The following is a 24,195-nucleotide window of genomic DNA, read 5'->3' on the forward strand; positions in this document are numbered from 1 at the left end:
ACTGCTTGACGATTTCTGGGTTGCCCATACAAAATGTAGGCCACTTCTTTCAAGTAGAAGAACGCCCAAGAACCGGTTCTCATCAAAATGTACTTGAGAATCGGATCTTTCCCCACAAGTATTGACTGAATTGTCATTGTCCTTGAGGTCATTTAAAAGTAACCAACAACAGCTCAGTCCAAATAACATGGGTTTCCTATTTGGAGGCTTTATCCTTGTCCTGACATGTTGCCCCGTGTACTCGGATCAATCCGTAGTTTTAGACCAGTTTTATCATATCATCCAATCGGGAAAGTCAGATATTTTATTGACAAGCTTAAAAGTAGTTAGTGCCAACGACCTCAATCTTCATCCAATATTCTTGAACCACCCCATCGAGACCAGATCGGAGCCCAAATGTGAGACCGACGAGACCATTTTAATCTTGGACAAACATACATTACTCGGTACAAAAGGCATGATTGAGCTCGGAAGATGTTCGTGGGTATTCCAAACGAATCATCATCTCAAGTACCTTCGACATCGCTTCAACTCTAAAGTCTACGTATTGGACCGAAGCATTCCCAAACAAACCACGATTCGTGATTTTTACCTCCTGAACGGAGCTTTGCACAGTCACACCGTCGAAATATGGGAAAGTGGTGAATTGAAATGGCAACATCTTCCATTACTTCTTCGCCGACGAAACTTGAATCAGATACATTTCGTGGCCGCCATAGCCGAGTTCTTTCCCTTTCAAGTCATTCCGAACGGAGATGTACAGAATAAATCCGGTCTGACCGTCGAGATCATCAACGATTTGGCCTTACTTCTGAACTTTACGTTCGAAATCATCAATAACCAAGTAGACCTGTACGGAAATCAGCTTGAAAATGGCTCATTCCATGGAATGATGGGACGAATCGCGAACGGAGAGGTAGATTTTGGTCTGGCATTAGCGTCGGTGACCGATGAAAGGAACTCTGTCATGGATTTCGTACCATTGCACGTGTCGTCGGACACGGCCTTGTTCGTTTGGAAAACTGGTGCCACGATATCAAACAGCTCTTTCTTTGGCATGTTTGAAGCTCGTCTATGGGTCAGTTTGGTGTTTTTGGTGGTTGCCGTTATTGGAACCAGTCTCTTAATATTTTGGCTAAATCCACATTTTGAAGTAACAGCTTGGGATTCATTGTTCCACACTCCCGCGGCCTTGCTGAATCAAGGAGCCCCATTTTTGCCTCAGAGACTCTCTGGAAGGATTCTTTTGTTAACTTCTCTCATTTTTGGATGGCTGGCAATGGTTATTCTCTCTGCCAGATTAGTCTCTCATTTAACGTAAGTATTTTCTTGCCTACACATTCATTTCCACCAAGATTCTTTTGTTTTGGGGAAACTTGAGATAACTTCCCTGAGCGTGATCCAAGTTAGAATGATAACAGTCACCCTTAAATCGGAAGGACTAACTCGGCAATCACTGTCTGTTTAAACCAAGCCTTCTCAAAAACGTAAACCATAACCCCAAATCTTGGTGATTTCAGGACGAAATTTCCGCAGGCATATATCCAATCCCTCAAGGACTTGCAAGATTGGGACATGAAGCTGTACATCTCCGGTGATGGTACGGACCTTACCAAGTTCTCCAAAGCACCTTCGAACTCGATCAAACGGACTTTATGGGATTATCAAATCAGCACGTCGCGTCAATTCTATCCAGTAGACTCGGATTTACTAGATACATTTGTAACTCTTGGTGGATCAGATTCAGCTCTCTTTTACAACAACTTGGCCGTTCAACATTGGATATCCGAGCACAGAGCCTTGGGGTGTGAACTAGAAATGACCAACATACGAGACTCGGAGATGGGATATCTCCCTGTGCGTCGCAATTTCGAGTTCCGAGAGCTCTTTGAGTATCATTTAGCTACGATGAAAGAGTCTGGAATAACTGATAAGATATCGAACCGTTGGAGAGAGACCGCAAACACGGATATGGGCTTGGTGTGTCCTGATTCGGAGATGGAAGTCCAAGAAATGGCTTTGGAGCACGTAGCTACTTTCTTTGCCATCTTAATTGGCGGTATAGTCAGTGCGATATTGACATTTGTTGGCGAAATGGCGATTGTGATCATGAAAAATTGAGGAGCAGATGTCCTTCAATTTTATCACTCCATCCAGTTTTGGCTTCCGACTTTCGGAGAAAAACAGTACAACACCCAAGGGTCGAATTGGAAACAGGTTTTATGTGTGAAATTCTCATGCAGTGCTTAATCACAAGCATGTGCTTCTAGTTCAACGTTTGTTGTTCTTGTAAATGTTCTGTAAAATGTTCTCGTTTGTGTGGATCACTCTTGTTTGCCTCAACCCCACTTTAGCCAAGGTTAATACACTAAGGGGTTCATCTAATGACGTGTGAGTGATCAAAAGTCTTGAAAAATGTTACCTATACCATTATTGAACGTTTGGTCGTTTTCTTTTGAGGTCAGTGAATCGCCGTTGGAACAAACTCAGGAATGGGTGCCATACCATAAAAGGGAGTGGCGATCACCGTATCAATATAAAACGACTTTTTTTGAGCAACTTCTACGTAGCAATGAAATCACCAATACAAGCATCGAACTTAAGGTTTGTCACCAAAGTTTCGTGAGGTCTACACAATCGATTTCTTTTTGGTTTGGTTTTACAAGGGCTTTATTTTCCGCTACATGGATTGCAATCCACTGAACATTAAAATGAAAGAAAACAATTTGCCTATTTGTTAAGGATTCAACTTTTTATGACATTTAGTCTGTCAACGAATTTGAGGCGGCAGATCGGGCTAGCCCTTGATTGGAGGGTTGGTGTTGAATACTTGTCAAAATTTTACACCAATTTGATTTGAAAGATACTGCTGCATCAACTTGCAAAAGTCACACTAAGCCCCCACGATCACTGGAAGTGATCCTAAAACCTGGGTTGGGACGGAGTTCATGGATGCTTTTGAAAACCTGAAGTATCACATATCTAGTTAAACAATTATACTCCTCGTGTCCGGATTTCCGATTATCGGGTTCTCTTTCCCTTTTAGATTGTTCATGGGGTTCCACAAGGCTATCGAAATATTTCAAATCACATTATGTGCTTTCGACTTTGATTCAAATATTTGATAACTGGTGCTCCATTTAAAGTTTTACTATTGATAACCATTTTGTAGTACAGTCAGCAGAAATTCCTGTTATCAATCCGTCTTTCATTGCGACTTCCATAGCGATTTTGTCCGGATATCCTTTGGGGAATACAAAAAATTAACAAACGCCAAAATTTACACCTTGATACACTAGACACACTCTATCGAAAGACTGTGCGTAAAAACCTTGAAGAAAATGAAGCTATTTTCAAAACACAAGAATTGAACAAAAGTTGAATAATGTCGGGATTGAGATGATAATGACCGAAGCATGGCATTGCTTTTAACAAATTCTGTGATTTGATAAGGCAGCATTTCGACAAACTCCTCCATGTTAACTCTTCTTTTTAGAAGCCAGATGTTTCCTCTCTGTTGTCTCTGAAGGATGCCAAGATCTTAAACAACATCACTGATCAGGCCGAATATATGAAAATATATGTCAATCTTACCGGAGCCAGACCTTTTACTCCAAAGGGTAAAAATAACAAATCGGGTTACGTCCGGAAGATACATCACTTTGGTCAATCCAGACGTACCTTAACTTAAACATTTAACTTTTCAGTGGCGTTTCGCAAACTGCATCAAAGGAAATCGCTTGGTGAGTCTTAATACAATCAGATGAATTACTTCTCTAATCTGAGTTGTGTGTACTGATGGGGACAAGCGGAATTCAAACCTCCTTTCTAGTTATTTCCCGAGAACCTGATTACCAAGGTGCTCAAGTTGAGGAGCTATTTTTAATATTTGATTCATTAAAAAAGTATTTGACATTTCTTACAACGAGCCTTATTTTCAGGGCGACCAAGAGCTTAATAACAATAGCACATTCTCTGCTCTGTGTTGCTCCATTGGATTGTTCAGTTTACTGAAGTTGTTCAGGGAATTTTGCACAAATGCTTGAAGGAGCAAATTGAAATGCCAGGAATAGAATATCAATTTGCAGTTAATTGTTAATGATATGATTTGATCGAGTTTATAGGGCATGCCAAGTAAAGGAAATTCAAGGAAAAACGTCGTCGGGCAACCTGATTTTGGGCATTTTGGGGAGGGAGAACTAGGGCAAACGGTTCAAGGGTAACTCGACACAGGAAAACTCGACACAGGAAAAGTCGACACACCGGAAAACCCGACACATCGGAAAATTCGATGCATCAGGCAGCTCAATACATTAGAGAAGTCGACATATAAAAAAACGTATCAAAAGATGCAACAGATCAGAAAAACATGACTGCCCCACACAATTTGCTAACATCTGTAATTGAGGATAAATGAAAATGGATATAGGGCGTCTTTGCTTAAGATTCATATACTTCTGCTATAGAAAATATAAAAATGTGTAAAGCTCATTGGTCAAGCCATCAAGAAAGTCATTAAAATCCTGAACCCTACATGGGAGAGGATATATATATATATAAACTGAACACATTGTAAAACTATTGTGATCCAATGAGAATGAGAATCTCGCAATAAAGACTTTTAAAAAAAAGCTTTGAGTTGAAATTTCATATTTGTGGGGCTTTCTGGTGCGTTGAGTTTCCAATGCATTGAAATTTTCAATTTTTTTGCGGACTTCCTTACCACTACCAGGATTTGAATCCCAGCAGTTCAAGACGAGAAGATTATTCATTTTACTTGACTTTTATTTATATATATTATTTGATCGACCAACGAATTGGAGTTGGCTGATCTGGCTAATCCTTGAATATAAGGTTGATCCGGAATTTTAGTCAAAAACTTGTCCAAGTCTGACTTAAATTCTGCTACTGGATCAACCCCTACATAAGCCCTACGAATATTTGAGTTTGGAGGCACCAAATTGAACAATGAAGGAGCCCGAGAAAGAAGAGAGTTGGACTTCATTGTTTTAACTAGCCTGGATTAAGATCTTACCAACATGGTGCTAGCTCATTCCGAGTTTTAAATGCTCAAAACTTTTGACACAGACGCTCGATTGAGATCAAAACTGACCATTGTTTTCTGAGGCTATAATTGAGCCAACTCATGTAAAGAGAAATGCATTTGATTGATTGGAATTGGAATTACACATTTTCCCCCACCCCCGTCGCTGTCCAGTGGTTAAGTCGTCCTTGCTCCATGGAATAACGTCAGTTGTTCATGAGCGCGTTCAATTGACAAGCCCTACTATAACCAACTTTGATGCAACCATAGAAAACCATAACCATATGAAGTTATCTATGGATGCAACTTTGACCACACATTACAAGAGGAAACAGGCAAGAAATTGACGGAAGAAAAATATCTATATTCACGCAACCTCTTACTTCTTCGTTTCCCGCCCTCGTCTGGTTAGCTTCTTTTTGTTTTAATGATTGGAAAAGGTGAAGCAACTCTAAAACTAAAGGCTTTATTGTTGGATATGGAATCAAGACCAATGCAATGTAAAAGAATTGAGCCAAACTAAGAGTGTTTATGTTTTAGCATCTGGTTTTTATCTTATCCTGTGATTCTTATATCTTGTAGTTTAGTGTTTTAAGGCTTTTTTCTACCCTGTTCAATGATTTCAAACTCCCTTAAATTTCATGATTTAATTAAAAAGGCAATTTTTAGAGATGATGAGTGACAACTGAAAGGCGGGTAGGGTATGGATTCTGATTGTAGAGATGCTGCTTTTGATCAGCTGGCGTGGGACTAAGCTGCAATTGAAAACCACAACAGACTCGGTTTTACCCTTTATGGCTTTTCTTTTCAATGGTCCAAGGGGGTGCAAGGGCAGCAAATTCAAACTCCCTCCATGGCTAAATTTCGTACCGGATATGACGCCATATTAAAAATCTAAGATGAATGCCATTCCCTTGTATTGTACAAAGAATCGGAAATAAATGGTTTTTACCTCTAGAGGACTGAGACGAGAAGTGAAGGTGGCCAGGTAGGATTTTTTGATGCTAATTTTTGAAAATTAGCATTATTTCAAGGCCGCTAGGATTGGATTATTTATATTAGCATACGTCTGGGTTTTAGCATCAAACTAGCATTTTTGGCATGGTCCAAGTATTATGAAATCTTGCCTAGCACTTTGGCATTTTCCCAGCATTATTTCACTGAAATAATGCCCAAGAAGGAAGAAAAGCAAAAGTAATCCAACCAGGGAGCTAAATTTGGCGGTGTTAACAATGTTCTGTCAATGGATCCATTGACCATTCCATGAAATTGATATGCTGTAGCCACAAAGTGATTTCCACATAAAGCAAGCAAATTAGTTTCTTCTTGTTGCTTCTCAGTTTACAAGGAGATTTTGCCAAATTTCTGTATATACCCAGACTTTTGGTACATAAAAGGTTGCTTCCTATTGTGGGTTGGCTAACACAAATCAAGAAATTGATTCAAATGGTCAATGTGTCTAAAAGAACCGAGTCCCAACTTGTAAATAAATGTCATCAATTATTTTCAATTATGTCAACAAATTGCCTGAACCTAACTTGTCAAAGAGTGCCAAATATGATTGAATTTTGAAACTGAAATCCCTTAAGACCACCATGAGGAATTTATTTTTCTATAAAAATTAGCATTATTCTAGCACTTTCGATTTCCAATTAGCATTTCTCAGCATCGATTTTGCACGAGCTAGCATCGCCGGCTGAAAGAAACCTGGTCAGCCTGCCAGATATTGAAAATGATTTGGGTTTCCAGAACGAGGTCTTTCCGGAGTGGGCTGAAAAAATCTTGAATCCAGCTTGTTTCCATCAATATGGTGGTGAAATTTTCAGGTTCAGGTCGCAAGGGGTCGAAAATGCAGCTGGCTTTGACGTTGAAAAGAATTGAATGCGACTAATTGGGGGAACGCTACTAGCAAGCGTGAAAAGTCGCTATTGTGGGACAAACTAGTATTGTTAAACATCTAGAATTTACTCTAAACGGTAAAGCAAACTGTTTTTTCGACCTCTTTTAATGAATTGTGACCTTTTACTCAGACTTCAAGTCTCACCAGTCCTTTTAGCCAAAAAAATCCTTTCCTTCTTTTAACATAATAGGCCGGGGAAACAGCCGAACAATCTGAAAATGTGATGGGATCATTTTGTTGCAGTTGCCAGAGTGGAGGCTCCGAAGAATGCCCTTACAGCAATTTGTTATGCTGAGCCCACCATGGTAAATCCCAACCAACCCGAGGACAGGTCATATATTCTTCTGCCTCTTTGCTTCCGCGTTCCAAGATGTGGCGGTTGTTGCTATAATCCAGGGCTCTTGTGCCAACCTACCAGGACGAAGATGGTGAAATATACTTTCACGAAAATTGATCCTATCCAGAATACCTATTCTCCGCATGTGGAGGATATCGAAGTTCACCAGTCCTGTGAATGTGGATGCAAAATTCAAGAAAAGGTAAGATCAGCCCACGAAAGTTTTAGACGATTTGATGACGACTCAGCTCATATGAAAGGTGAAGTATTTCTCGCTCAAAAATGTGTATGTCGTTCATTGTGCAAAAACGATAAGCTATCGGTTTTGGTATCGTAGGTACCCATTGATCCCTACAACCTTTTTTCCATGTGTTTTGGTACTGTCAATGCAGATAAGAGCTTTAACCTTAATATGACGTCCAGCTTGATCATGAAAAAACAAAGGAGTTAAAGAATAGGTCGAACGGGGACAAAGTTTTATTTTACGTGTATCCCATTTCCAGGGATTTACAGTTTTCCGATCATTTTAACTTTGTGGACTATTTTGCCAATTTGACAGGAGGAATTGCAACTTACGAACTCTTGAAGTGTGAATATTTTATAAAAGGAAATATTTTGCTTGTTTTAATGCATGTTTTCCTTCATTTTTACCAATTTTCCGAATCATTTATGAAAGAAAAAGGACTCAGAAGGCAATTGGTTACATTGGGTGTTCTCAACCTGCTAGCATATCTTTGAGGCACGTACATAGTTTCTTTATTTTTGTCAATGAATATATTTTAGGCACAATAAACCACTACCAATGGTGAAATTAATGCCGTCTTATTTCAGGATTGCATTGAGAGGCAACAAAAATACGATGCCGATACGTGCTCTTGTAAATGCCAAGATACGGAAAAAAAGTGCAACCCTAAAATACATAGGTGGGATGAGAACAGTTGTGAATGCAAATGCAAAACCATCCATAATTGTTCCACGGGATTCACCTTCGATCATGCATCTTGTGGGTAAGAACATTGTTGTATGTAACACTGTCTCGTAAATCCGAGTTTAATGCGCTAAGCGTAAATACCTCAAGAAACGAATGTTCACGAACATTGCGAAAGCTGTATCTAGTACAAACAAGACTGCTTAAAGGTACATTTTCAAAAGAACTCTTTGATAATTAAACTTAAAAAAACAACTTCTCTTTACAGCTGTGGTCGATCAACTTTCAAAAATGATTTGAAGTCCTCCTTTATGGCTCAATCAACTCGTACAAATCCCCTTGAAAGTTAATGGCCGCAATTCTTCACATTATTCAAGCATACCTTTTTAACATGAATTGGAGATGAAACGATTAGCTATGCTTCCGCTGCACAATGCTTGGCATTCAATTTCATTTTCTAATTCCATTTTTCATTTGCAAATTCCACATTTAATTTGTTTATCATTGTCTCATTCTTAAAAAATCAAATATTCTTCGAAATTCCTGTTCTTTTTTACTTTTGCAAAAATAATTGTAGAAAAACCAATTTAGATGGAAACTCTAAAAATCCCACATCAAGGAGCTGAACTCCACATTCATACCAAACCGATCCAAATTGTAGAGGTTTCATATGTAAAAGAAATAAAACCAGTGAATCTAGATCACGAATTCTTCAGAGAAACATATCTACTCGTACAATTATTTATTAAGGGGCTCAATAAACACATCACCATCATCAGAGTCTTCCCGCTTAATTTGAGTTTGTGAATTTGCCTATTTGACCATTGAACATGAAACAGAAAAGGGTAAAAGTGAGTCTATTTTAGTTTTTTTTACTGCAGCTGAATCAGTCCCCATGAACCAATGCTCCTTCAGTCAATCAAAAGCAGCGCCTCTACAATCAGATCCCATTCAGTTGCAACACATTCACTCCAAAATGGGTCTGCCTGACTTGCTTGCATTGCACTCTCTAGGCAGGCCTCGCCACGCACATATACCTATTTTCAGAATCTTTATCTAGGCCTTGCTTCCTCTATGGTTTGACCACTGAATGAGTGTTAGGGTATGTTTTCTAATTGTAGAGGCGTTGCCTTCGATTGGTTGGAGTAGCACTGGTTCAAGGTTAACGGTAACAAGCCACTGATGGGAAAAATAAATAATCACGGGAGGTTGCTACTAGGGCCGTCAACTTACATTTTCAGTGGCATAGGACATCACTAGCGGAACATCGGAAATTGGTTAGTTAGTCACAAAAAGTAACCTTGATTATTCTTCGATCAAACCAGGTTTACGTTTTTGGTCAAAGCTAACCTTTTACCTTACGATGGGGGGATTGGTTGACAATAGGGTGGTGCAAGGAATACATCTTGATTATACCGCCGCCCTGACATTTGATTAGGTGAAGGTCTCCAAGGGCTATTCAAACCTCACGACACCAGTGCTTGTCCAAGACTTATCCATGTGGATCACATCCGTCTGCCGCATCACGGGTCGTCTGTTGGCTCACGGGCCGTCCGCACCCAAACACGTGTCCTCCAGCGAATTTGGTCCACGCACTGCATCCACAGACCTACAATGCGACCACGGACCTTTGCTGCCAACACAGACCTTCGCTGCGACCACGGACCTTCGTTGCGACCACAGATCTTGGCTGCATCCCTGGATGTTCATGACCTGCCGAGGCCGGGGTGGGAGGTAGGATCTCCTGCCGAAATGACGACTTCCACCCACTGGGCCATGTTACATTGCCATGTGGACGGCCTATGAATGATATTTGTTGCTGAGAGATGGAGGTATATATAGGTTATTGGAATAAGCTATGGCGAGTAATGAGGGATGTGGAAGAGTAAGCATAAGTGAAATAACAACTGATGACTAGGATACAACACCCATCTGCAAGAGTAATATCATGAGGGGAAGAAGAGCGTCAGAGAGTGCATCCATTTTTGTCTCAAACGATAACTCAATCATTGTTAGGTGCTGGTTTTATTCAGTGGTGTGAGCACATATGTTCTTGGAATGGTCAACATGTGCTCGGGCCCCTCCGATGCAAGTCCGGATGCCGACCCTTGAAAGGCCAAGAAAAGTCCCACCAATCCCCTTGAGCCGGGTGGAGAACCACCGCCAGACATAGTTCTCATGAGCAAGATCCCTAAAGAACCGCTCATGTTTCGAAATGGGTGAAAGCGATTCCCCGTTGCAATTATAACTCGTTGAACCACCCATGCCCCCCTCTGTTCCAGGAATTTTTCAATCATGATTCGAAATTGAATGCACGGGAAACATTCTCACACGAGAGCAATGACCAAAGGAAAGGCAAGAAGGTATTAGGGCCTCTGCTGGTTCCCATTCTACCACGCGTCCCACAAGTCCTTTGAGTCCCAGGAGTCCCTCAACGGCCTATGAAAGATATTCTGAGGATCTGACGGCTTTAAACAATTGTCCACACAATCACAAGGACAAAAATCGAAATCACGAACTTGCGCAAGAGTGCTGACCTCAACGGCTTTGAAACCCATCGAAGGTTGTACTGGTTCGAGGGATTTTCCCTTCTTGCCAAGGGTATGATGCAATTTTTGATTTTGAAAACGATGGTGCCCGCACAATTTCCCTTTCTCCAGTTGTAGTCAAGTAACCACAAAAAAGTGACGTAATGCCGCCTAGTCCCAATACGTTGTAAATGAACAATTGGAAATTCCCTTCTTGTTGTCTGGACTTGGTTGATGGAGCTGCAATATCCATCATTGCCATCTCATCTTGTTGTCCGAGGCAACAATCATATGTTAAAATTATCGTTTTCCAATCGCTACTAAATCATAGGAAAACTTTATTCTTTTTTTGCACCACGTATATTGTGCCGAAAGTTTTTAAATTGCAACTAAATCATGTACAGTGCTACTAGGAGGTATACAGTATTCGACAGAAAGTTGGGTTTCTGGCATAATTCAGACCACTCTGCCTTATGGCCTGCTCTTGGTCATAAGAAATCTGGGCCACTTTTCGAATTAAAGGAATGAAATAAGAAACGTAGATCTATTCTATTAAAGGCAGGTCATTTCAATATCATTTACTCGTACTTGTAAAATGGATCGTTTCAAAGTTATGTTGTCAAAAGCTTTTGTAGCTGACCAAGAGCAGGCCGAAAATTCGAATTTTATGTGGCGTTTACTACATAATTTTGACCATGTCTCCTGAGTGCCCTAAGCATATTTTTGGCTCAAATTTGGCCAAGTTCATTTGTTCAACGAGATCTTGTGGTGGTATCAACTGCTTATTTGGAATAAAGCGAACAGTTTAGGAGATAAGAAATTTTAGCTTCCGTTTGCAGTCCATATCTCTAGAAGTCCGTGGGATACCTGAACAGGAAATATCCTCGAGGCAAAAACGTGGGCAAATTTCGCGATTCAGAAAAAAGCGAAATGAGTTTACTTAAGGTGATGTCTTCATGAGTAGTCTAAAACACTCACTTTTGACGCTGTTTTGGGTTTGGGGTCTTTGGGGGGACATTGATCCAAATATACATGAATAAAATGGTTTTTACACCAATTTGACTGACAACACTAACAAATCGTAACCTGTTTACGACGTAATCAAGAGATTCTGCATTCCTTCTATTGTAAGTTTTGAGACAAAGACACAAAAAACTAATATTAGGAGCAACGAAAAATTGAGGTTTTAAATAGTTGATTGAAGGTAAAGGTCACAACCTTCGGATCCTCGACATGAATGAAATTCCGCTCAATGACATTTGGGTCAACTCCTTTAAATACTCCACTCGTAGATAATGGAGGTAAAGATATTGAGCAGGTCTCATCAATGAAAGATCTAGGTGTAGTCCTCCAAAATAATGGAAAGTTCGATGAGCATATCCAGCTGAAGGTGGGTAAGGCTTTTCAAATGTGTGGTTGGATATATCGCACGTTTAAGTCCAGAGATAGCATCACGATGCTAACTCTGTACAAGTCGATTGTCCAGCCACATCTTGAATACGCCTCACCCATTTGGGCTCCAATGAGTTCAGCAGGTTTGCAAAAGGTCGAGCAAGTCCAAAGATGTTTCACTAGGAACATCACAGGAATGAGAGAGCTCTCGTATTGGGAAAGGTTAGAACGGTTGGGATTGTACAGTACTCAGAGAAGGTACGAAAGGTATCTGATATTGTACGTTTTCAAAAGTATCCATGAGCTTTGTCCCAACCCAGGGTTTAGGGTCAATTCTAGTGACCGTAGAGGCTTAATGTGCGTTTTGAGAGCACCTTCCAGTCTTCGAGAATCCAGGCTAGTTCGAACAATGAAGTCCACATCTCTTCTTTCTCGGGCTCCTTCATTGTTTAATTTGCTTCCCTCTGATATTCGTAGGGAATACGTAGGCCTTGTTGATCCGGTAGCATCTTTCAAGTCAGACTTGGACAAATTTTTAGATAGCATACCAGATCAACCCTACATTCAAGGACTAGCTCGGTCTGCCAACTCAAATTCGTTGGTGGACCAAATATCATATAAAAATTGAAAGGTAATAAATAGACGAATTATAACCTTTCATTTTAATAGTACTGGGGATTACATTCCCTGTAGCGGTTAGAAAAGCCGGTGAAAAACCAAACAAAAAAAAAAGAATGGAGTAGCTGAGCCCAGTGTCGTCCTTGAAACTAGGAATTCAAACTTCCAAGCTTTATGAGGAAATTTCTAAAAATATTTTCAAATACTTGTTACAAATTTCAGCCTGCTTTGAGCATTGCCTTAAATATTTCGACCTTTATTGAGTAAATACTGTTTAAATATTGATATATTTGACTTCTTGGACATGATTTATTTCGGAATCTCTAATGATCACCATCTATGGCTCCAACAACAGATTCTCACAGGCTTTCGATACTCAATATTGCCTTACCACATGCCCATTCCTTCTCCTTCAATAAAATAAGCTTCCTACTCGTACGCTGCACTAAATGTGGTTTACGCTCTTCAGTTCAGAGTGATCTTTGTGAGTTAACCTCTGTCAAATATAGGGCTGATTGATCCTATTCCTCATTTTTACTGCGTTTGAAGTGTTTTTGGCTAATGCTATCAAAGTCTTATGCATAATTAGTGACCTGGGTCACATATTGTCCGGAAAAGAAATTGCGTTTGTGGCATGTTACGAGCAGTTAATTTAGCAATTTGCAATGCCTCCCTCTTCCCCATTTCGTTTGGGCTGTCTGACGTTGGAAACAAGGGCCCCTATAAGTGTGAATTTCACAGAGTGGCCTTTTCTTGAGACTTTACCAGAGTGTGCAACCTCCTCCAAGAACGTACCAATTTCCACCTCAAACCTGCCTTGTAAACAAGTGTTTTATCGTATTAATAACTGTTAAAGCAGAATATATGCTGATGAATGGCCATTTGAAAACAGGTTTATATATGTCGTCATGGCTCTTCAAGGCGGCAATACTAGATCATTATTTATCAAATTAGCTATACCGTACAGTGAATGTGGCTCGAAATATTGCACGGGAATCCGCCAATTCCTACTTTATTTTTCCCTCTGATATTGAGTTGGATCCAAGTCCAGGACTCAGTCCCGCCTTCTTGCATATGATTCCAAAAAAATGATCCCATTTTGAGGACACCCCGACCCAAAGTGTTTGCCAATCCCATTTTTTAAATCGAGCATAATCAGACCATGCCCAATAGTAAAACAGAGTTGCTAGAAATGCATTCCAAGAAGAAAGCTTGTTTGTTTCAGAAGTAAATCTGTGCTATGTGCCATAAAGTTCCAAAATTAAATGAATGGCTGAACGACTTAAGTACAAGTAAGTTTCCTATTGAAATACAATGATAAGCCAAATTTTCACTTGGTCCTTTTGTTGCTTCTTCTAGCTAACATATGTTCGCTATGTGTAGGGAAACGTCAAAACGAGTTCAGGAAATGGGAAACCATTTTCATTGCTACACATACTTATCCATTGAATGAAGAAAGGTTAGCTTGTGATGGGAGAGCCGACAAAATGACCCAGGTGAGATGGAACTGATGGACAAAAACATTATTCCACGGTATCTCTTTATGTTATGAAACAAATCTACACCTGAAACTAGAGTAATATGGCCTTAAATGGAATGAAATTCAGCTCAATAATCTTTGGGTCGACACCATAAATACTCCACTCGTAGATAATATTCAAGGTCTACCTCGGTCTGCCAACTCGAACGCGTTTGTAAACCAAATATCGTATAGAGATGAAAAGGTAATAAGTAGACAAATTGTAACCTTTCATGTGAATAATACTATAAAGGATTAAATTCTCGGCACCGGTTTAAAAAGTCCCCCGTGAAAAGCCAAAACAAAAAAATAACTTTTTGAGTTAGAGATCGAATCCCATTACGGATCTTATGGTTGCCTTCTAAAAAACTACAGCCATGGGCATCTTTTATGCCAATATATAGTTCCAGGGGTAGCTAGCTGAGTCCTAGTTTGCTAATTTGTTTGTTGCATTTAGCTGAATAAATTGAGCAGAAACAAGGAATATAGAAAAACAATGCAGAACCAAGTCTCTCCGGAAGCCAAAAATCCCACTTCTCATCCCAGCCATGAGGAAAAACCGCTTCAACTGTTGTCCCCACTTCATCAATTGGTTGAAGCCTTTCCAAGCAATGGTTTTTCACAATGATAAGTAGATAATTGTAGTTGATCCAGTTTCCAAATGTCAGAATGACCACTGCATGCGTTATGGAAGACTGGAAGTGGTTGAATATCTCCTAGAAAGTGTGACGATCATGACGGTGAGAAAGCACTTGGCCAGCAATTTGGTTTTGGACCTCATGGTGTCAAGAGGTGAGGTGGCGCCTCCAATATGGTTTCCCTTCGTGTTTACCTCTCTGCCCCCCCCTCCCATTGCATCAAAGTGAGAACGAAACGAAAACAATATTCCCTTGGATTGCAATAGGTTGCAGCTGACCACAAGTGTCTTTTGCATTTCAACAAATAGCGCTCTGCAAACACTGCGAGGGTCGACCAGGACTAACTCACTGAGGAAGAGGTCCCTTGTGGAAAAGGGATATGTGGCTGCCTTCACTGCCCCATTTGGCCGTGGGTGGAGCGGGATAGCTGTACAAGGCGCCGCAATACGGTCAAACGGATGGTTGATTGCGTCAAGTAAGGCATAAAAGGCATTAGATGCCACGTGCATATTAAGAGGTTTGTATTGTTTACTTAGGACGCCTGAAGGGGCGCGTAGCGGCCAAGGACGCCCATATTGATAATCTATTATCTATTAAGGTCAGATTTAAAATTTCAATATAATCAGTCTCAAATAAAGGGAGTCATCGACGTTTTAAAGTTGCACTAACTTTCAGTGTCAATCATCTGGCCGGCCCCCCAGAAATGGTCAAGGTTGCAATAATCTGTTAAAGGTCTTAGATCAAATCAAACCAGAATGAAATTCCGCTTGATAATCCTTGGGTCGACATCATGAAATACTCCATTCGTAGATAATGGAAGTAAGGGCATTCAGCAGGTTTCGTCCAAGAAAGATTTAGGTGCGAAAATCGAGTGTCTTCAGCTGCTTCCCAAATGTCAATTCTAGGGCCTGGCATCCCCGTCCATTTTCCAGTGGTTTATGCCTTAACCAAGAGGGGAAAGCCTGGATAAATTGGTAAGTGATGTGCTTCCTGTCACATGTCACAGGCACAAAAAATGTAATTGGCACCTTTTTTTGCCTTGAAGACCAACCATTCGTTAGATTTTGCAAGATAACACTCATATACGTATTTACCCACCCAAACCTAAAACCTTGCTCATCTAGTAGATATTCGCCTCGAATGGCGACCCTCGAACCCAGAATGGACCTTCCAACAACCAAAGATGTCATCATGAACTGTACATACAATCACATATCGTATATTCAAATGTCTGTATCCAATGAGACTTGCATCTCACAATAAAGAATTTAAAAAAAAAATATCAGCGTGAGTTTATCGATGCAATTGACCTCACGTTGAGTTTATTCCGGTCTCAGTCTGTTTTGCCCTACACATTATGCTCGGACTATTTGACTTCCGTTAATAACATTGCTACAGCGCATCCTCATCTGATACTATTTCCTTTTTCACCTACTTATTCATCAAACCTACTACTCGAGAAAGAAGGTCGGACCTGGAGAAAATACCTTTTGACACCCTTTTTACAAGAGCGCATGGCTGTTAAATTACCCTCGAATGGCTCAATAACAAAGTTTGATGGGTTTCACAATTTGGATAGCGAAATTAATCATTCTAAATGTGTTGCACATGGGGTGACGTTGAAGGACTCAACAGGAAGTTGTTCTGGTCCACGACTGAAACAATAATCCCAAAGGAGTATCTAATGGTGAACACATGGGATCAACGTGTGGCTCATCTTGCAGACCCTATCCAACGCTGAAACAAAGTTTGGAAAGACACAATTATGATGGAAACTCAGCTGTATTACGAAGATCGTTAATCACACTTGCATGTACGATGGCGTTTCCATTGTAGGGTGGATTTAAAAACACGCTTCAATCTTCAAGAGGCATGGTGCTAAAATCGAGAACTAAAGTTGAACTCAAATGCATGGAATATGTGTTGAGTCTTTTGGAAACTGGAGAATTAAAAGACCCCTTTTTGTCCTAGCAGACGTTTCTAATCATAGTTCAAAGCACTACATGTTAAATTTGAAGACGTTAGTCACTTTTATGATTTGTTGTAGCTAGTTTTTGTCATGGGTTATGCTGTCTTAAACTTCGAGAAACAATACAAGACTCCTACAGCACTACGTAGACCAGTTCTCCGTCTAATCGATTCGGACTCGAATCTTGACCCTCGAAACTTCTAATTTTCCCTGTATCTTGAATGCGTGGCGCATCTTGTTGCAGAAATCCAAACTCCAATCGGCTCCAATTTCTCAAACTCGTTCGATTAGAGCCGAGAATCCTACGACACCAGACCAGTCCTCGGTCAAATCGAACCGGACTCGAATCTTGACCACCGCTGTTGAGTACGTATTTTTTCGGTACGTACGAGTACAAGATCCACAAGTAGTAATACCACTACCACTATAACTCCTCCTTCATAGGAGCCGCATTCTCAATTGAAAGACGTCAGAGTCTGCAGAAGGGAAGGCGAGGAAACTAAAACGTGTTTGTCCGGATTAGTGAACAGTTCAGTTCTGAACCTTCACCATGAATGGTCAGAACGGAAGCGTTCCCAAAGTTATCTTGTCCAATGGATCCACTGGTTGTCCCGCTGGTTATGGGTAAGTACTTAGTGTGAACTTCTCTTTGCATCAATTCCTGTTTGTATCGATTCATTTCGAATAAGAAGGGAATAACTCTGAGAATAGGATTGAAAAGTAGATGACGTGAAGTTGCAAGAAGAAAGTACAAGCACTACTAGTTTTAGTGACACATTTTGAACTACGTTCAATAAATAGAGCATTTAAGTAGTCACAGCATGGGAACAAAGAAAAGCACTCATCAACATATTCCCTTGAAATCTTTGGTAATAAATTGATATCATCAATGAAATCAATGTTATAAGGTTTTTTTTTACAAAGTTATGAGAAAAAAACAAAATGTTATTAGTGTCTTTTGACCTTTCTGGAGTTAGATGATCTCATTTTTACACAGATTTATCTACATGCATCAAAATGAAGTGCCATTGTTGACCTACGAAAATAAATAGCTGGAGAGGAGAAAACACTCCTATCAAAAATCTTTTGCAAGTGGGTGTTCGAATTAGGGACAAGATCATACCTCAATTTTGTGTCAAAAAGTCATTTGGAACAAGTGTGCAGGTGTTTGAATTGCATGAGGCAATTGCTGAAACCTGTTTGTGTTGAGGAAAGACGAAAAAACTAAGCTGTATTGCATCATCCCAGCAAACCTACCTGCCTTCCACTTATCATCCTAGGAGTCATTCAACCCATTTTGTGTCCCATGCTATCCAGGCCTCTTAAAGATCGCAAATGTACATATGATTGATTTATGTTTACAGACAATCTCCGAGTACTCATCACTCAGCATTGGACAAGATCCGGGCCAGTCGCTCTCGCACCACATCTGTGAATCCCACGGATGTCGAGCAAGATGGGGTCAACATGTTGGCGGATGCTGGAGGACTCAGCTACACCAACTACCTTCAATTGGATAAGATACTCGACGCTCAAGAGCTCCAATCCGAGATCATGGGGAACAAAGTTCACGATGAGCATCTCTTCATTATTGTTCACCAAAGTAGGTGTTCATTCCATGATTAATACTTGAGGAAGGACAGGGTACTTCAGAGGGTTGGCCCTTGCATTAAGGATGAAACCAGTTCTCTGATGGTTATGACGATCGGCTGGCTCGATAGCAATGGGATAAAGGAACCGAACGACCTCGAGTTTGAGCTACTGTTTACATAATGGTTTTGAAACAAAGGAATCTCATTTATTGGGATTTGTCACATTGAACATTTGTGTCTCTTCTCTTCAGCCTATGAGTTATGGTTCAAGCAAATCCTGTTCGAAGTGGATTCCGTTCGCGACCTTTTCATGGGAGGAGAGAAGATCATGAAGTCGTTGCAAACGAAAACGACCGTAGCTGCGGTTCTGGATGAGCGTCGAATGCTGGAGATCATCAAGCGAATGCATCGCGTGGTTATGATTTTGAAAGTAGGAAATGGAGCAAGATTAGGCGTGCTATTAATGCGTTTTAACTGAGTTGATATATATATAAATATATATATTCTCTTTAAATTTCAGCTACTTGTGGATCAAATCCACATTTTGGAGACGATGACGCCTCTGGATTTTATGGATTTCCGTAACCATCTCTCTTCAGCTTCTGGATTTCAAAGTCTTCAATTTAGGTTGTTGGAGAATAAGTTGGGTGTGAAAGATGTAAGTAATTCTGAAATTTATTTTGTCGCCAATTTATTACGAATAAGTAATCAATTTTCACCTCTTCAAAGGAAAACCGAGTTCGATACAACAAGAGCAACTATCGCAGAGTTTTTGAAGACGCAGAGGCCATTGAAGCTCTGGAAGCATCGGAACGTGAACCAACCTTGAGCGAATGCATTCAACGGTGGTTGGAGAGAACCCCTGGATTGGAACAAGAAGGGTTCAATTTCCCAGCGAAATTCCAATCTGCTGTCGAAGCTCTGTTCAAGCATGATGAGATTGCAATTGAGGTTCGCTCACCTGAGTTGAAGTTGCGAATCCATACACTTTTTTGTTAAAACTCATTTCACTTGCAGACAGAGACGAACGACGCCAAAAAGAAGCACTTGATTGGCAACCTCAAGATCAAGAAGGAGCAATTCGATACGATCTTCAATGCCCAGAAACATGACGCCCTTTTCAAAAGAGGCGAGCGAACCATGACCCATCAAGCACTCTTGGGGGTCATCATGATCAATTTGTACAAGGAGGAGCCAAGGTTCCATCAACCTTCTTTGCTTTTGGAGGAGCTCATGAACATTGATTCTTTGATCACCAAATGGCGATGTAAGTGTTTCTTTTAAACCAATTCTGAAGGAGAATTCTGATTCTTCCCGATTCAAGTTCTATTAGCAATACCTGAGTTTGTATTTCCTTCCAGATAACCACGTGCTTTTGGTCCAGAGGCAACTTGGATCTCAAACGCTTGGAACAGGTGGTTCGTCGGGATATCAATATCTTCGGTCCACTCTGTCTGATCGTTACAAGATCTTCTTAGACTTGTTCAATTCGTCAACCTTCCTCATCCCAAGGGAGCACATTCCACCCCTTACGGATCAAATGAAGTGCCTCCTTCGAAATCAAAGCTTCTCTTCTGATAACTAAGCGATTACTAGGTTAAAAATCGTTGATACTTAGTGCGGATTCGCGAATCTTATGCTACTGGAGGCTTTGAGCTAGATAGAAACATGTACAAATGCATAAAACTTGCTAAAAAAGGTGTGAGTGCGATTGAAAGAGAAAAAAATGATGGCCGCGACGATAGGAAAATGTACAAAGATACAACTACTAGATTAAAGGAATGTGTGCGGAACTAAAAGTGTGTGCAAATGTAAAAACATTTTCTTCCCCCTCGGTGGAAATGAAAATTTGAAATGCAATCCATGTTTTGATAAACTTATTGTGTTAGAACATTCGCTTTAGATCAAATGAGAGTCATGACTAGGGCCGGCCAAAACTTGCATCCTGCATATTGTGCAAATTTTGCAAAAAACTTGCACATCCGAAATTTTTCTGCAAATTTATTGCACCTGCAAATTTTGCAAGTTTAAGAGCAATATTTGACATTCTCCTGCAATTTATTGTGCATTTTGAGCGACTTCAGCAAAAACATTATTATATGTGAATAATTATCAAGAATCCTGGTCAAGTTTAGAAAGAAATATGCAATGGCATTGCCTGATTTTTTTTCAAATCTCCTTAACAAAAGTACTTTTTGAACTTTAATACTTATGTATTCCATTCTTCTTAAATGACTCTTTTTTATCTGAATTGAAAGTGATGGGGTTTTCACACACAAATTTACTTATTAGATCAAGATCATCAAAACGTTGGACTGGCTTGGTCGTCTCATCCTCATATTTGGTATCTTCTTGAATCAAGTTAAAACCAATGTAGTTTCACACAAGCACCCAAAAGGCGGAAACTGACGGAACAAAGAAACTGAGTATCAAATCAACCTCAAATTAGAGGGAGGATCAAGGGCACACATTTTAACAGTTTAACACTCTAACATTGAAGAAACCCAAGGAGAAGCAAGTGCGTCATTATTTTGACTAGCCTGGACAGTTTGGAGGGCTCAAAATGGTAAACCTTCACATTCATTGCGATTGACTATGAAACCTCGTTGATATAATTTTCCTCTTCATTCATATGTTGTCTAATGTTGAAGGCAAAAATAGCCCTTACAGACCCCCAGAACGAGTTGATGCCTAGGTTTGGGAAAGTTGATTGGCAATTTTTTGTGCAAATTTGGTGTCAATAAATACCATATTTGTATGCATCTTTTGGCCGGCCCTAGTCATGACTCATGAGTAGGTATACTCGAGGTTCTTAGAATTGTCGGGAAATTGCTACCTTTTGCTTGGATGAGACATGGGTTTCAGATACTACGATCACCCATTGGTGGTTAATTTTCTGATTTTGAGAAACACTTCAGTAAAAATTAATAATTTAATGCGAGTTTTCATTATCTTATCAATGGCAGTGTGACCACACTGAGCCACTGCCAACATCATCAATTTGTTACTACAAACAAGTCAACCAAAATCAGCATGAGGTACGATCTATAGATAAATATCAAGCAAAAGAAAAAGTTGCAATCAATTTGGGATGTAGTACATGGAAACATCGTTCAGTTTCAAAGATCATTAGAGAGAACAATCGAGAAAATACGAACTGGACGGAATTTTGAAACTCTTTTCAGCACGCTGATATTTGGATTTGTCATATTAGTCTTGCCAAAAGGGCTTTATACCAGCCAAATATTTTTCAAAAAACATAAAAGCAAGCCTGGGTCATTAGTGTCATATCGGGTAAAGGTTTTTTGAAATTTGAATTTGGAAACCAAAAAACAGTTTTGAACCCTATGAAATGTACCAGACAGTTAAACCATGCAGACCAAGTAAAAGGGACATCCCTCCAAGTACTCAAAAGTTAATGCAGGGTTTACACCCATTCTTGGGTTCTAAGATTACATTCACATTTTGGAATGACAATGTCTACTCATTGGGGTTATCTCAACCTCTGGCCCAAAATGGATCTGTAATTGGCCTAACACTTCAAATTCTATCCAGCAGCCCTTGGGCTCACAGTTACCTACGCAACCAAGACCAAAACTTGAAACGTATTTAACCTTAGCTTATTGTTTGAGCACCTGTGCCTTTCATTTATCATCGTTATCCTTTCTTTGTCAGTGCGTAGTTTCACATGACCGAGGATACTGGATCAGTCAAGTGGTTATATCCAGAGGAACTCCAAGGCACCACCAACAACACCATGTCCTCTTCCAACAATGCCAATGAAAATCCAACACCAGAGGAATCCGCTCCAATAAGTAACAAAGAACCTGAAGCAGAAGCACCAAAATCGACGGAATCTTCCGTTGAAGAGGTCTCTAAACCTCCTGGAGTGGAGGATATCACTCAAAAGATGACGGCGAGTGCCAATTACCTGGGATCCATGTTCAGTTCCGCTTGGAAATCGTCCTCATCGGCTTATAACTTGATGGGATCCACAGCTAAAACGCAGGAAGAAACGGAGACAGAAACATGCACTGATAAAGAAACGGAGGTTCCAACTAATCCTGGGACCAGTTTTCTCAGTTCAGCTTGGAGCACTTGGGGTGGTCTGACCGGCCAACCAAAGAAGAATTCATCGGATCCTTCTACCGAGAAGGTTGATGAGAAGGCAGAACATCCGGAAAATCAGGAGGGAAAAGCAGTAAGTGGCTTGGTTGGATTCGAATCGGCCTTTCATGTAGTGGGCCAGGTGGCGACCAATGCCACCAATATGATCAAGGATAAGGTGAGTACGGTCAGCACCACCAATATGTTGTCAGAGTTCAACAAGGAGCAGGAGAGCTTCATAAAGAGCAAGACCAATGGTAATGAAGCCCTGGGTTTGGCGCCATGGGTGGGATACAACAATGAAGAGGAGCTGAAAGGCAAGATTTTGGCTCTCAGTGAGGATCGACGAACCTTCGTCCGGGCTCCTCCGTCTGGCATGAGTTTTGAGTTTGATTATGATTCGGTGGCGGCCACGGCTATGGCCCTTTTACAAGAGGATGCCAACTTGAACAAGATGCGTTATGAGTTGGTTCCCAAAAAGGTGAAGGAAGAGGAGTTCTGGCGGAACTATTTCTATCGGTTGAGTTTGATCAAGCAATCATTTGAACTCAAAGACTTGGAGAGATCCGAAATGGATTCGTCCAGCAAACAAGATTCCATGGCCAAGTCAAGAGAGGACCGGACCGAAATTCAAGAAGATCTAGATATAACAGGACAAGAGACTGTCGACGACGAATTTGTATCCGAATCTTACCAAGCCTCTACCAGTGATATCGCGGAGGCGGAAGAAAGTATTAAGAATCTGGGGGTGGCCACTAAAGGCAATGAAGAATGGGAAGCGGAACTGGAGGGCGAACTCAATGAATTTGAAGTGGTTGGAGGCAAAGACGATAACGCGGAGTGGGAGAACGAGATCCAAGAAATGTTGGATGAAGATCCGGACTTGAAATAGATGTGCGTGATATCCATCCGCCCAACTATCAAACTTTGTTTTATTAACTAAATGTTGTCAAACTTGTGTGATTATGTTTTTTTACTGGGTTTCAAATTATAAAGTATCAGAAAGAGCGCCGCTTGCAAACATATTCTTCTGACAATTCTACACATAGATGATGTATCTTATTTTGAAATATTTTGATCATGATTACATCTAGCCAGCAGCCAGTGGTTTTGAATAGTTTTTAGTATATCGAATAGAATCATGAATATGTATATATTCCTCAGGTTCTGGATAGGCAATAGCTTATGGTGCGTCTACACGAGAAACATTCTGTCACAAAGTTTGTCTACAAATTTCGGAAATGTTTGGTATTTGACAAACAGTTCATCTCTGAGCCGTCTACACGCGAAACTACCCGATCAAAACAGTTTGAAAAATACTTTGGTTTAGATTTCTAATCAGATGACCTTGCAAGTGATCGTATCATTACCCAATGGGTCTTTCATTCAATATTTATGTTATGCACGCTAAATAAGATGATCAGTATAATGAACATAGGGAAAGCTGAGAAATGAAATTTGAAAAAAAAACACCGATGGGCACTATCATGATGAGAATGTTTCGCGTTCCAAAAAGGTCCTTTATTTTGCCAATTTCAATCTGTGCGGTCATGTGTTGGCCGAAACCGATTACTACTTGAAGACATGTGTTGCCCCGTTCTATGAACTATACCATAAGCCACC

General features: G+C 40.3%; 3 protein-coding genes and 2 long non-coding RNA genes across 7 annotated transcripts; all 5 read left to right on the top strand.

Moving 5' to 3' along the window:
• The first annotated feature begins 128 nt into the window (after window positions 1-128).
• On the top strand, window positions 129-8,984 carry LOC131877484 (vascular endothelial growth factor A-like). 3 transcript variants are annotated; one of them, XM_059223166.1, is made up of 7 exons: window positions 910-2,391; window positions 2,466-2,604; window positions 3,497-3,638; window positions 3,708-3,743; window positions 7,188-7,483; window positions 8,113-8,288; window positions 8,478-8,984. In XM_059223166.1, the coding sequence occupies exons 1-7, from the start codon at window positions 2,294-2,296 to the stop codon at window positions 8,557-8,559; spliced, it is 969 nt and encodes a 322-aa protein (XP_059079149.1). In that variant the 5' UTR covers window positions 910-2,293; the 3' UTR covers window positions 8,560-8,984. The 3 variants fall into 3 exon arrangements, 2 of the variants coding, with proteins under 2 accessions (XP_059079149.1, XP_059079150.1); XM_059223167.1 differs by having other exon boundaries at window positions 931-2,391; window positions 3,497-3,620; XR_009372889.1 differs by lacking the exons at window positions 3,497-3,638; window positions 3,708-3,743; window positions 7,188-7,483; window positions 8,113-8,288; window positions 8,478-8,984 and having other exon boundaries at window positions 129-1,317; window positions 1,521-2,391.
• Window positions 8,985-9,165: 181 nt separating this feature from the next.
• On the top strand, window positions 9,166-10,947 carry LOC131877485 (uncharacterized). The gene is made up of 2 exons (XR_009372890.1): window positions 9,166-10,041; window positions 10,226-10,947. It is a non-coding gene; the product is annotated as an uncharacterized LOC131877485 (long non-coding RNA).
• A 3,738-nt stretch (window positions 10,948-14,685) lies between these two features.
• On the top strand, window positions 14,686-16,227 carry LOC131878264 (uncharacterized). Its single transcript, XR_009372994.1, has 3 exons — window positions 14,686-15,421; window positions 15,810-15,878; window positions 16,032-16,227. It is a non-coding gene; the product is annotated as an uncharacterized LOC131878264 (long non-coding RNA).
• A 1,110-nt stretch (window positions 16,228-17,337) lies between these two features.
• LOC131877615 (tryptophan 2,3-dioxygenase-like) lies at window positions 17,338-20,341 on the top strand. Its single transcript, XM_059223341.1, has 7 exons — window positions 17,338-17,497; window positions 18,238-18,476; window positions 18,717-18,895; window positions 18,986-19,123; window positions 19,195-19,416; window positions 19,483-19,732; window positions 19,827-20,341. The coding sequence occupies exons 1-7, from the start codon at window positions 17,424-17,426 to the stop codon at window positions 20,048-20,050; spliced, it is 1,326 nt and encodes a 441-aa protein (XP_059079324.1). The 5' UTR covers window positions 17,338-17,423; the 3' UTR covers window positions 20,051-20,341.
• A 1,676-nt stretch (window positions 20,342-22,017) lies between these two features.
• Window positions 22,018-23,580, top strand: LOC131877616 (synapse-associated protein 1-like). Its single transcript, XM_059223343.1, has one exon. It carries the CDS (start codon window positions 22,154-22,156, stop codon window positions 23,462-23,464), a length of 1,311 nt encoding a protein of 436 aa, XP_059079326.1. The 5' UTR covers window positions 22,018-22,153; the 3' UTR covers window positions 23,465-23,580.
• Window positions 23,581-24,195: the final 615 nt, after the last annotated feature.

Source organism: Tigriopus californicus, chromosome 3, assembly GCF_007210705.1.
Source record: "Tigriopus californicus strain San Diego chromosome 3, Tcal_SD_v2.1, whole genome shotgun sequence".
NCBI classification, from domain to species: Eukaryota; Metazoa; Arthropoda; class Copepoda; order Harpacticoida; family Harpacticidae; genus Tigriopus; species Tigriopus californicus.